Genomic DNA, 14,721 nt, shown 5'->3' with positions numbered 1-14,721 from the left:
ACATTTAGAAAAGTTTAACCCCATCAGAGAGTTAACGTGATTTTGTGAAAGAGAAATCTTGTTTCATAAATTTGCTAGAGGTCTTTGAGAATATAACAAGTAGAGTTAATAAAGCAGAATTGGTATATGTAATGTATTTGGATTTTCAGAAGATGCTCAGTAACGTGCCATAAAACGTTATTATACAAAATGGGAACCTATCGTATTGGAAGTAATATATTCGTGTAGATTCAGGATTAGTTAATACAAAAAAGACAGACCCAGTAATGGGTCATTTTCAGATTGGAAAGATGCAATTACTGGAGTGCCACAAGGAACAGTTATTTACTGTTTGTATTAATGATTTGGAGGAGGGGACAGTGTAATGTATCCAAATTTAATGCTGATACAAAAATAGGTGTGAGGGCGTGTTGTAAGGTATGCCCCCAGTATATAGGTTGAGTGAGAGGGCAAAAACTTGGCTGATGGAGTTTAATGCAGTAATGTGTGAAGAATCAAGCAACACACTTGTTTAAATGGAGAGAGATTCCAAAAAAAAAGCATCACCGGGTTCTATCTGAGTGTTCTTGTGCAAAAAACATAAAGGTTGGGGTGCAGGTGTTGTAAGAAGACAACTGTTGGCCTTTATTGCTAGGGATTTTTAAAAGTAGGGCAGTCTTGTTACAACTGTGAAGACTGTTGGTGAAGACACACCTGGAATACAGTGTTGGTCTCAGTATTTAAAAAAGGTTATACTGGCATTTGAGGGAGTTTAAAATGGATTCACTGGATTTATTCGTAGGCTGAAGGGTTGACTTAAAAATGACTGAACAGAGTTAGACCTCTATTCATTAGAGTTGGGGGGGGTGGTGGTTGTTGGGGGCGTACAGGGTTAAAGCATGCAAGATTTTACTGGGGCTTGACAGTAGTTATTGAAAGATGTTTTCTCGTGGAGAATCTTGAACTAAGGAACATTCACTTTAAATAAGATACAAAGGAATTTGTTCTCTTAATGAGTAGTGAAAGTTTGGAATTCTCTTTTCCCAATGAGTTGAGGGTCAGTAACTCACCACCTGGCTTCCTAATGTCTTTGCATTATCTATAAAGCAAAACTCAGGACTCTCCATTTCCCTGGAGGAGTGTAACTCTATCAGCACTGAAGTGCTAAGTGTGTACATAGACAGCATGGTTTACAATATTTCAAGATTGCAGCTTCTCCAAGGCAATTAGGGATAGAAAATAAATGCTGGGAATGCCTGTATCCTGTGAATGAATTAAAAATCAGGATGAGACCGTACCAATAGAAGGTTTAAAGAATGAGAGGTGGATGGTGGATAATGGAGGATTTTTCTTATTATGGAGTAGACCAGAAGGAGGATATACTATTGAAGAATAAGCAATCTCCCTTCGAAGATGCAGATGAGATTTTTTTTCTCTCTCAATGTAATTAAACTGAAATTGTCTTCTCCTAAAGCAATGGAAGTTGATCATTGAAACTCACTGCAAATCCTTTAGGGACCTCCACAAAACATCCCTGAAGAGGTCAAACCTCTCCGCCAACTCTCACGATTTCCTGGCTTGTGACCAAAAAAAACTAGCAAATGTTTTTTTTTTCAGGAAAGCACTGAGCATGGTGCATCTTTGTTAAGAATGCACAGAGGCAAAGCTGTTGCATCGGAGCAACCTTACAAATCTCGCAATAGTTCATCTGCCTGGCCATCCAAGCACTGTCTGCGTCAAATACCAGAGCCTGTAGATCATGCATCGGATTAATCGTCTATCTCCTAGCCCTTTACCATAGAGTGCAAGCAAACAATCCCCAATTCCAAGGGATTGCATAAGAGAGAATGATCACGACAATAAGCAAGGCACTTGAACCTAATTTTAGTACTTGCCTACTGTTCTGTGTTTATGCTCCAGTGTCAAATTTGTTTAAACACAACCTTCAATTGGAACAAACAGAAAATTCAGGAGCAACCCAATGGGCAGCATCAATGGAGAGAGAAGCAGAATTAACACAGAGTCCAACATGACTTATTTTGAACTGAAAGGAGTTGGAAAATGTTTTTTAAAATATTTTTGGACAGAAACAGAGGATGAGCAAGGGGAGTAGGTGATGTTGATACCCAGTGCTGAAGACAAAGGATTTGTAATTGGAGTGAAATAGAAAGATATAAAATTGATATAAATTAAGGTGTGAATGTGGGTAAAGGGGTAGTGGGTGGAGAAGGAATTTAAGAAAAATGGAGGATAAATGACATGAGGTCAGGCTTTTGAGGTGTAGAATTCATTATTGAATTGTCAAGGTTGTAAAGAGACTAAGTAGAAAATTAGGTCTTGTTCCTTGAGATTGCATTTTGTTTCTTTGGAACATTGCAGCAGCAGGACAAAAGTGTTAGTATGAGAGCAAGAGGGGTTTTTTTAAGTTCTAAGCAACTGAAAGGTCGAGGTCATTACAAAGGACTGGGCTTACTATAATAGTAAGATTAGTATTAGTTTTGAAATCCAGATTGGAGATTGAATCATTTGAATTTACAAGCAGACTCGAGAATATAACATGGAATTGAGAATTGGTTTAAAAACAGCATTACTGATGAGTGTGAATGCTAATTTGATTCATCCAAAATATTTTGATTATTTTGATTATATTTATTACATTTGTAATGCTGCCTGGGAGCCAGAAGTGCAAGTTTTTGCATGCACCCATCACTAAACTCTGTTTTTTAATCCATTAATCTTGAAAATAATTTGCATCACCAGAGGCAAAATGTGGAGGGAAGTGTTACAAATAGGGGCAAGAAAGCACATTTCTTAGGAGAGAGCTCACTGCTATATAATCACTTATCATTAATAATACATCATATTAGTTACATACTAGTTTCTCCAGGATATTCTCCCATATCTAAGAATGGAGTGCTGTAGCAAAGTAATGCTGCTTCTGTAGTTTTATTTTAAATAAATTTTAGACCTACTTCAGTTCCAATATGGTACCTGCATCCATCATTAAGTATTAATTTAGACTTTAAAAAAAAATTAGTTTGCATTTTATTTTTTTCTGTTGCCAAGAATTCAAAGTTTATTGAACCAAAAAACCCAAAGAACTCCGAATGCTGGAAATCAAACAAAATCCGAAAGTGTTGGAAAAAGTCAGCAGTTCTGGCAGCATCTGTGGAGAGAAAGCAGATGTTTCAGGTCCAGTGACCCTTCAGAATTTTGGTTTATTCTATAGAAGTTGTAATTTGCTTTAATTAAACAATGTTTGATTAATAACATGAACAATTTAACAAATCCATATCTCCATAAGGAATCATTATTGTCCAACAGTTGAGAGCTTTACGTTATGCTCAACTATTTGTAGACTTCTACATATGGGCACACTGGTGGTTAGGCAACCAGAAGTTGATTAAAGCTTGAGGCGATCACTCATTGAAATTCTAAATATGATCTGAATTTAAACAATGAATCACTGGGAATCTGTCAAATGGCCCTCTATGTAGATGTTAACTGCTGTTGAGGTGATCTGGCATAATTTTCCATCCATGTCCATTTGCAAAACTGTCCTGGTGTTGCAATTTACAGTGAAACTGTAGAATGATTTTATTTACATGAATGGAATGTGGGGCATGACTGGGGCCTGCTCGCCTATTTCAAAGGGAAGTTTAGAGTCGACCATATTGCTGTGGGCCTGGAGTTAAATGTAGATGAAACCAGATAAGTGAAGATTACCTTCTCTAAAGGACATTTATGAACTGAGTAGGTTTTCTAACAGTTGTGACTTGGTTATCTTTAGGCTAACTTTGTTTCCAGAACTTTTTTTATTGAGTTCACATTTTGCTAGCTGCCACAATTGGTGTCAAGCTCATGGCCCAAGAACATCAGCTTGGTCTCTGGATTGCTATATCACTATGCTACTGCCATCCCCATATTTCATTTTAGTGAAAAAGTTGTTCTTCCTCATTCATCTGTTTTATGCAAACAAATTAAAATATGATGTAAATAACAATTGATGATATAACTAATTGTATCTGTTAAATATTATTTTATGAATGAGTTCTCACAGCTAAAACCACTTCAGTGTCTGGTGGCAATGTTTAATTGGTTGAATTTCTTCTACTTGCAACATCACTAGTTTGATTTCAGCATTCACTTCCTATTTCAAGATGAAGACTAAATATAACCAGAAGCAAAATGCAAATTGTGTTCCTTATAGCAATGTGTGAACTACTTGGTCCTTTCAGTAATGTCTTGAACTGTTTATGCATTGTTTACAGTAAGTATATCTATCTGACAACTCATTTTCCACTATGATATGAAAAATAAACTAAACAGGCTGACAAAGGTCAATGACATGTGCCTTTCATCAGAGCACAGGATTGAAAACTGTCATTGAAAGCTCAATGGTGGGAGATCATTCTAGTCCTTTTCAATGAGCACTCATGCCCACTGTCTGTAATTCCCATGATTTGTTTAAAAGTCTATTGCACCTCTTTGTATTCAGGAAAAAAAATCAATGGCTGAGAAATAAACAATTTGAAACTTGTATGAACCACATCCAATAGCAATTAGACAGTTGGGAGAGAATGCTTAGAAGTTCTATGCAAAGTAGTACACAAATAATTTTTGGAATAAAAGAGAGCCTCTAGTTCACTCAGGCCACAGAAGTTGTATCATTTAGTTCAGATTGAGACAGTGCCCTGGAGACCAAGAAATTGTTGGTAGAGGCTGAAAACTATGGCTTTATGCTTCGCTGTGGTTATCAAGAGAAAATTGCTAGAAATTTGACAAGCTAGCTGACAGCACTTGGATGGAGAGAATAAGAGAGTTGATGCAAAGGTATAGCTGAGGGGCATCATCAAATGTTCAGAAACTGGTTTAATGTCATTAAGTGGTAGGGCTGAAGATGGATCCTCAGTGGACTTTGGAGTGGATGATGGGTGGGAATGGATTGCAGTTGTTAATGATGTGGTGGTGAATATAACATTAGCAAGAGTAAACAATGTAACTGCAGCCTTACTAAATTGATCATAGAGGAAGAACTTGGAAGAAGTCTGGATAATGAGCTTTATTGAAGGCTTTAGAGAAATTGAGCAAGGTCAGTGGATCAAATCAAGATCACTGCCTGTTTTTGTTTCAGTGCTGTAGGAGAGAGCAGAAACATGTTTGTTAGAATTCCAGTGGACTTACTGGATAGATGGTCATGAATCTGGCCTCTGACAACATTTTTAAAGTCTTGAAGAGGAAGATGAGGTAGGAGATAGAATAGTTTAAGATTTACCTTTTTGAAGAATAATCAGGAATGGGCTTAAGGGAACACAAACTGGGTATGTCAGGTTTGAGTGTAGGTGAAAAACACTATAGAAATTGAAGACTGGCAAGTTCTGGACCATGGTACAGAATGTAAGTAGATAGGAGGATTAGTTTATAAGTGGTAGGGACCAAAAGCAGCTGAATAAGTAGTTGGCGAGTTTCACTTCTTAATCTTTTATAAACCATTATTAATAACCAACCATCAGTTGTGTCTAGAGATGGTATCAGTTTTTGACATTTAAGCTGATCAGAACAGTTACTACCACAGTTATTATCTGTCAATGAGTGATGTTGAATTTCACTGGTAATATTTCTTTTTCTTTTGTTTTTAGGAGTTGTTCAGAGTTGCACCGTATGCCTGTAATGGAATACAAAGTGAACAATGAAGGAATTCCCTATGAGTTCAAATTGCCATTTAAGAATAGCAATAAATGGCAGCGGGGAGTTCCACCATCCCACAGCACTATTCAATCCCAGTCCCAGGTACAAAGCCAGAGTGTGAACAAGATGATATCCACATCCAGTAGCAGGGCTCAGCCACAAGAACGGAGCTGTGCTATACCACGTAGTGCTTCCAGTGATGGACGACCATTGGACACAAAGCGGTTTGTATTTTTCTTCCCCTAACTACAGCATTTATTGAATGCAAAGTTGTCTTTTCAGTTCATTGTCACTAGAATTCTATATATGCTTATTGATAGGCACCATCATTTTTATTTTTGTCAATTTATTTAAGTGTTTGACTCCCTTAAATTCTCATTTTAGCACAACTATATGCATACACTAATTTAAAGGAACTGATTTGTGTGTGACCTGTATAGGGACTTTCAAATTGCTGTGTAGACAATGTTATGATCACAGCTAATGTTGCCACTGACCAAGACAGATCCCAGACTGAAATCTGGCTTGGTAGCTTATATTTTTCTTGTTTAATGTTGTGGCCTTTCGCTGAAATATTGGTATGTGTGCTGCAGATTTGGTTTAAACAAAACAGAAATTTATTATAAAACATTATCAACCAAGCTATTTGTATATGACACAATTGAAAAATTTTGAAACATGGTAGAACAAATTCTTGTCGGGTCCAACATCAGCACTTCATGGTTTAAAAAAAAATAGAGCATGCTTTTCTCTCACGTTCGACTAAACCATTTCAATTTTGATGGCTTGATAACCTCTTTCTTGATTATTCACATAACTAAAGATTTCTTGGCTTTGAATAACCCTTACAAGACTTCTGGTCTGGAATTCGCAAATGAAAACCCTTGCATTGAGGTAACCTGTCGTCTAATTGTTCTGAACTGATCCTTTCTCTAGAAGACACTAGTCTAACTCCAGACAGATCTTCCGTCAACTGAAATAAAATTTGTCAGCTTTCCAATCCATAGGTTTTTTTTTCTCCTAAGAAAAATAAAGTCAATTCTTGATTTTTCTGAACGAGAAGCAAGTTAATGCCTTTCAGTGTTTGCTGTGTCCAATCCTAAAACACTCTTAATGCAAACAAATTCATATAATCACACCATGAGGGACATAGCCATCTGCTCTCTAACACACGTGTTTTAAGAAATGACTCCAGAAAGACTAATAAGTTAATGATTAAATTCCCTCATACAGATAGACCAAAATGCACATGTCACGAGCTCAAAAACTAAACTGTAAAATAAACAGTATCAATGTATGTGAATCACATTACATTGCAACAGATAACTTAGATGGAATGCCACCCAGAAATTATCATTATTAATCTACTCAAATATGAAAATGCCATCTGTTTTTTTTTTAAATCAACTAATTTTAATTGAGGTCTTATTGCTATTCTGGTTACATCTCTCAAAGGATAGGCTGACCATGAAGGTGATGTTAGTGTTGATTCACAAAAATGGTACAGGACCTCTAATGGTTTGGTTATGAGGGTAGCTTCGTAGATTCCCTTGAATATAAAAGATGTCTTAACTGGGGTGTCTTGCATCAGAGCAAAATACTGATGATATTGTAAATAGAAAAACAAAATGTTGGAGAAGCTCAACTGGTCTAGCAACATCTGTGGAGAGAGATATCTTAGTGTTTACAGATAGAAGATATCCTCTGCTTGGAAAGTTCAGAACAAGGAGGCTTAAATTTAAAATTTAAATTATGCATCCGCAACAATGACAATCTTGAATTTGATGTCATCAAGGTGAGAAAGCAAAAATGAAGTGCAGTTTCTAGAAACCTGAAACTGAACTAGGAAATAGTAGGACTCCACAGCAAGCAATAGTCATTTCTAGAGAGTAAACAGGCAGGTTAAAATGTCAACTAACAGCAGGGTTATGGCTCACCACGCAAACTTGTTTCCTCCAGGGATGCTGGCTGACCGCTGTGCGTTTCCAGCTGTTTCTATTTTGGTTTTGTTGTTGTACAAGTTTACCTCCAAGAATTTGAGTTACACCAGAAATCACTTGTAATCTTCCCAAGCTACACTACTTAGCAAACTAAAATAATATAGTCCCGGAGAGAATTAATTATTTTAAATTAAAATGATATCAGAGTTTAGCCAAGTAGATCTATTCACCTCGAAACTGAGGCATAAAACCAGGAAATAGGAAAACAAAGTGCTGAAATTGCCCAGTAAGTGGGTAGCATCCGTGGCGAGAGAAACTCAGTTCAGCATGGAGACCTTTTACCAGAACTCTAAATCAGATCTGCTTCAGTTTAATAACTGCTAAAAGCAGAACCCCTTGGTAGGACAGAAATGTTCCGAGTCTGCTTGTGCCTGATTGCTGTTTCAAGACTTATGAACATGCATGAAGAATGTTTACTCAAACACGTTTCTTGGTGACTGGCTGGGGCTGACAAAATTGGACTGAAGTCTCTTCCAGGAAAGAGAATTAAGGGAGAGTGAATCTGTGAAGATCACTCAGGAATAAGTCAGTTGTAAACACGCTGTCTACTTTTGAATTATACAAGATGGCTCCTTTTCATTACCAAGTTATTACTGAAGTTCATGATACAACGAACAGAATTAAGTGCCCAACATAACTACATGTTGCGATGATTAGTTTTCACATGCATACATCCTAATTTATTCAAAACATTTTTCTTCTGGAAATGCAAGTTTGTAAAAATTTCATATTAAGTTTAGATGGGTGAAAATTTCACTACCATTTACACACAGTGAAGAAACAGCAATGGTATTTCTTGACTCCCACAGGTCGTTATCTGCAGTGGACAGTTCTTATGTCTCAGTGTCATCTGTTGGCAGAAATCAGCACAATCGCAATTCACCCAGTAATCTGTCTTCCTCCAGTGATGTGGGATCTGGTGGTGGCACGCATCGAAGGCAGAAGTCCATCCCTGATGGGTAAGTTCCAACCAATTGTTTGGTATAGGTTGAAGCATTTGATGAACAGCTTGTCTTCAAGGCATATTAAAGAGCTGTGTTCAACTTGTACAAATTGAACTGTCGGTGCCCTGCTGAGCAAGCTGAACAAGAGGCTGATATCTCAGACATCTGTTAACAGGTACTCATTTCCTGTTAATTGCAGGCACTGAAATTAGAATGAAACCAGGCAGAAAGAAACCGCATGCCTCTTAAACCAGATATCAGAAGCAATTTTACACTCTGAAAGCTTCAAGGGCATGGCCTTCACAGGCTGTGTAATTAAATGGCGAAAATAATGTTACATTAAGATTTCCAAACATCTTGGTGATTGTATGTACTTTTTAGTCCACATACTTATTCACTGATCATATGTGGTGCCAATTGAGTTATTGAAGCACAAGACTCAAGATTAAGTTGTTTTCTGTTTGGACAAGTACAGGGAGACTTTGAACAAGCCGATCTCTCTCATTGCTATTATTGTTTTTTTTCCCTCTTATTCTCACTATCACTCTTCTGTACTACCATCCTTTCCCTTTTCCTTGCTCTCTATCCTTGCTCAGATCCTATACTAATTCTAGCATTTCACCACTTAGAAATGATCTTTTTTGGTCAGGAAGTGAAAGACTTCAGGTTTGCCTGTCATGAAGTAACAACAAAGCACTGAAGAAACTCAAATAAAAGCATGACCTCTGTTGTTTTTCTCTATCAGGCAGACACTACTGACCTACTAAGTTTATCGAGCATTTTCTGTCATGGTGGAGAAACTAAGCAGGTCTGGCAACATCTTCAAAAAAGAATCGTATTGGACTTGAAACGTTAATGCGGTTTTTCTCATCGCAGATACTACCAAGCCTGCTCAGTTTCTCCAACACTTTGTTTTTATTCCCAATTTCCAGCATGCACAGTACTTTGCTTTTAATCTATTTCCTCCTTTTAGCCCTTGAAGTTAATCTATTAATATCCATTTGAAATTTTAAGTATACTTCATATGAACCATCAACCTTTGTGTTGTCAACAAATTTAGATGTGTCAGCTTTGTATTCCATTGTCTGAATGATTAATAAATTTAATGAACAGTTGAAGACACTAACACAGATATCTGTTGGACATCACGAGTCATGTCCTGCCAAATAGAGAACCTGCCCATATTCGCTACTGAGTCCTGCTGCTCATTCAATTCCCTAACCAGGTCAAAAAATCTGCTTTCAGTTCCATGAGCTTCAAGGTGATTTCATGAAATTGCCAACAGTCTTTTTTAAGGGACTTTGTGGAGTTCCAGAATGCACTTGATATAAATATCATCCTTGGACATTGACCTGTTCACTAGTTTAGTCAACTTTCCAAAATATTCTTCAAGTTTCATCAGGCATGTGATCTATCCATTACAAATTCATGCAAATATTCTCTGTTTATCTGAAAATATTCTAGGTGTTCAGTCATAATAACATTAATTATAGTTCTAGATTTTTTTTGCAACAGATATTAGGCAAACTGATATATAATTGTTCAGTTTACTTCTCTCACCCTTCAATGTAGTGTGACGTGCAGTTTATTAATCTAAAGTATTCTCTCACCTCCGCTCCCTCAAGCTTTATTTTCTCTCTCACGCATTTGAAAAGAGTCACTGAAAAAGGTGAAAGTTAATAAAAACTCATCTTTTAATAGTAAACAGTAAATAACTCATGATGACTGTTGATTATACTTTCATAATGATTTTTTTCTTCCTTACAAATGGGGAAAATGTCTCATCAAGAAATGCTTGTGCACTTCTGGCATGTAATCACAGTTCATAAAATTAAACATAACTTAAAAATAGTAGTTATGGTTAAATAAAGCGAATGTGAAGAATTGACTACTAGCAAAATTGTTCTGAAATTTGTCATAATTGTGCTGATGTTTCATTTAAATTATTGATCCTGCAAAGTTGGAATGCATGTCTGCCATGTATGAGTACCAAGCTATTCCAAGTCAGGTTTAAGATGCTTCCAATAGAACAGAGCTTTAGCTAAATTTCATAATAAGGTTTGGGTTGAATGTTCTTAAAAATTGGTTGTGTTAATTCCAGTGAGTTTCACGGAGAATTTCTCTCTGTGAGCTCCAGCAAGTTATCTTGAGCAATTCTTCACTAACTGCATTGTATCACATGCTCACTGGATGTGAAAATGCTCTCTGCTGCCAGCATCTTCCTGGATTCCCACCACCAGAGTCATTAAAAGGCCCTACTATGCATTAACCCAGATGCTGCAGCCAGGAATAGCACTTCACAGGACACATAATGGGAAGGAAATGAAAAATATGAGGACACATATGAGGCACTTCATTGGAAATACAAGATTGCATTTATAAATGTATTACTGCTTTGTCATCAGTTATCTGATCAACTGTAACTGCAACGACTAGAATTAAGCTGTGGGTGCTACCTGTCTTTAGTACTATACTATGTTAGAACACTATCTGAGTGCTATTCTTTGCATTAATATTATCTTGTCATTGTTGAATATGGAAGCAGCACATGTCATAAAACCTTCAAACAGTTGTTAACGCTAATTTTCCCTGTTGTTTAATAAAAGCAAAGAAGCAAACAAAATAGTTAGTTGCTTCTGGGACTAAACAGAGGCTGCTTGGCTTTTTATCAAAAACAAACTTAGTCAATAAATGATGACTTCACCCCATTCTGATCTGTTGAAAGCAGCTGTCAATTAAGTCCTGTCTGGCTTTCTGTACCCAGTGCTACACAACTCTATCATGATGAAGGCGATGATCTGCTTGCCTTATCAGAGCACTTGACATGAGAGCAAAAGTAGGCTCTTCAGTTCATCAAGTCTGCTCTGCCATTCAAAAAGATCATGGCTGTGCTGATAATTTCCAACTCCACTTTCCTGCCTTTCCCCATAATCCTTGATTTCCTTCCTGAATAAAAATCTGTCTGTCTCAGCCTTGAATATACTTAGTGCAGAGGACTGTTGAGGCTAGGTCATTAAAGAACTCAATGCATTGACTACCCTCTGAGAGAAAAATTTCCTCCCTGTGCAAGGTTCATGCGACACATTCGTATGGAGTGTACCACAAAGCTGCTTCCAAACTAATCCAAGCATCAAACTCTCATCTTCAGGAAACCTATCATCTACTTCACACTGGTGAAAGAATGGGCTGCATTGTATCTACGGACTGTCTCAGTTGAGGAGTTCTGTAATGAAGTCAAATGATTAGAGAGTAACCCCCAGCAAAATACTTTTTAAGGCATGTAGCTTTTTGAATGAATCGGGAACCTATACGTTACCTGGGATGTCGGCATAATGACAGCTTCCAGGATACCTGGCACTGACCTCACAGATATTGTCCTGATGATCACAGATGACTGGTACATTGACTGAACAGAATCCGTTTTCAAATGAATAAATCACCATGTTATGATATGGCCCCCTCAATGCATTTGTGTACAGCTTTTTGTGCTCAGACCTGAGGGAAGTCACATGTCGGAAATTCCTTTGCCCTGGCTGCAGCTCTGACCTCGTCAGGGGAAAATGAGATGAAGCGGTGTGACCGTGCTCAATTTGCATTGGTAACAGCTTTAATCCACTTTTGGGTGAAGGTTTGAGGGATCCTACATAGATCCCCAGTGGATCTTTTGGATACAAGCAATTTGATAACAATTTAGTTCAGCTGTCACCTTGTCGGCCACCATTACAAGATGGTCACCCACCCCTAATCCAGACGATGATGCATGCCTGTTGTTGTGTTTGTGGTAGCACTGCACCTTGCTCACCTGAAGAAAATTATATTGAGGACAATATCTCTGGGCAATATGTCTTGTCCGCACCCTCAGGGGATTTCAGCTGCAACTTCATGTTGACGCTCTTAGGCAGCTGCTGGTCCTGGATTTTCTGACACATAGGTTTCTCCCCCATCTCTCTGCACGTTCGTTGTGTAGCAGTCACAATAGTGTTAATACGTGCTGTGGCTAGATCCATTGTCACAGTTCCAGTAAACTATATAGGAATATAAGAAACAAAACCAGTCTCTAGTGAGCAACTAGCAGTCACAGCACATAGAAATGACAGTTTACTGGTGCCCTCAGTGCAGTGGGACATGGAGGACTTCAACAAGAAGGGAAGTGGGCAACTTTTTTCTGATGTGTCATGCAAGTACAGAAGGAGATTGCATGTCTGGTGGGCTTACTGGTATCTTGTCCCCCACATTCACCATCCCGCCTCTGCCTGGAAAAAAGAAGCTGCATTGTATACAAGATGATATTGTCAAAAGTTAGAGTTCAAGGTGAGGGGAAATAATTTTTACAATTTTGCACAGCCTGTGAGACCATAGATTGGCTTTATGAATTTAGCCTATAAGTAACACTTCTAAGGTGGCCTGTGATTACCGCTGCTTCACACAGATGATGATCAATTAGTAATGGCCAACGATATGGTCAAGATTTGTTTATGACCAGAATTTGGATTCCTCACAGTTGGACACTGTTTGCATTGAGATAGTGTAGATGACATAAGTTTGTACAGTGAAAATGAATGACCAATGTAATTGCTTTTTGAAGGGCTTCACATCATTCATAAGCGCACTCCAATTACTAGGACAGACAAAATACTTAGGTTTTGTCGTCCCAGTTATTTTTCATTTCAATTGCGCACTTGTGATTTCGAAGAGAATGGAAGGAACAGTTCACAGTGGGAGTTATAGGCTGAGCTTGTCAATCGGAGTGACTCCAAATCTTCGTGTTCCTTTTATACCAGGGGTCAGGGTGTCCAGAACTAGAGGGCATAGGTTTAGGGTGAGAGGGGAAAGATATGAGACCCAAAGGGCACCGTTTTCACACTCAGGATGGTACGTGTATGGAATAGGCTGCCAGAGGAAGTGGTGGAGGCTGGTACAATTGCAACATTTAAGAGGCATTTGGATAGGTATACGAATAGGAAGGATTTGGAGGGATATGGGCTGGGTGTTGGCAGGTGGGACTAGATTGGGTTGGGATATCTGGTTGGTATGGAAGGGTTGGACCAAAGGGTCTGTTTCCATGTTGTACATCTCTGTGACTCTATGAATTTATGACCCCAGCTGGTTTGATCCTCCACACATTCCCACCTTTTCTTCCTGAACCTGAGGCCTACAAGTTAGATATATCAGCCATTGTGATTCTGCCCTTTCCACCAAAGCCAGGGAAGTGGTGTCTGTCAGTGATTTCCACTCCCTCCAAACCAAAACAGTAATCTCTACTTCTCATGCTCTATCGTCTCCCATCCATATGTGCACTGATCCCTGCCTGCTCCTCTAATTCCCATAGTAGATTCCCCATATTGTGTCCCATGGCAGTAACTCCTTACTTTCAGTGAACAGGCCCTTCCCCCAACTGACTTGGAAGGACAGTCCCAAATAATGATTGACCAATCTCCCGACAGGTATTTGTGCAACTCCACAGACTTATTGATATCTACACATCGCCACACTCCTTGAATGCTGAACACCCCAAGTGACCAACTGACTGTGTTCATGTTCTGGACTGAGATTGGACAAATTCTTGACTGAGAATCCTCTTTTGTTTGATTGAGAACTGCTTCCCTTAGACTTGAATCATGGCTATTTAGTTGAAGTACATTCAGAATATTTGTCACATAAGCTGCTGGCACATATTGCAGAGGTGGTATTGACGTAGCATGGTGCTGTACACAAAACGTTCTCCCTCTTGACTGATCTGCTGTGTCTGAACTTAAAGACGAGACAAGCCAAAGTACTGTGAGGCTATTGTGGGGTGACACGATGGCTCAGTGGTTAGCACTGCAGCCTCACAGCACCAGGGACCGGGTTCGATTCCAGCCTCTGGCGACTGTTCACCCCGTGTCTGCATGGTTTTCCTCCAGGTGGTCCAGTTTCCTCCCATAATCCAAAGATGTGCACGTTAGGTGGACTGGCCATGCGAAATTGCCCGTAGTGCTAGGTGCATTAGTCGGGGGAATGTAGAGAAATAAGGGAATGGATCTGGCTGGGTTACTCTTTGGAATGTTGGTGTGGATTGTTGGGCCAAAGAGCCTGTTTGTAAACTTTAGGGATTCTAAGTATATGTTCTG

At 38.6% G+C, this 14,721-nt stretch overlaps 1 protein-coding gene across 5 annotated transcripts in view; it reads left to right on the top strand.

Moving 5' to 3' along the window:
• The window catches only part of sipa1l1 (signal-induced proliferation-associated 1 like 1), a 370,728-nt gene that overhangs the window by 292,014 nt on the left and 63,993 nt on the right, over positions 1 to 14,721 (top strand). For all 5 annotated transcript variants that reach the window (XM_060828818.1, XM_060828813.1, XM_060828816.1 and 2 more), the window contains 2 exons: positions 5,619 to 5,891; positions 8,477 to 8,626. In XM_060828818.1, coding sequence (XP_060684801.1) covers positions 5,619 to 5,891; positions 8,477 to 8,626 — 423 coding nt within the window. The remainder of the gene's footprint in view (positions 1 to 5,618; positions 5,892 to 8,476; positions 8,627 to 14,721) is intronic.

Source organism: Hemiscyllium ocellatum, chromosome 8 (genome assembly GCF_020745735.1).
Source record: "Hemiscyllium ocellatum isolate sHemOce1 chromosome 8, sHemOce1.pat.X.cur, whole genome shotgun sequence".
NCBI classification, from domain to species: Eukaryota; Metazoa; Chordata; class Chondrichthyes; order Orectolobiformes; family Hemiscylliidae; genus Hemiscyllium; species Hemiscyllium ocellatum.
Note: the sequence above shows the minus strand (reverse complement) of the source record. Positions and strands in the feature narration are given on the sequence as shown.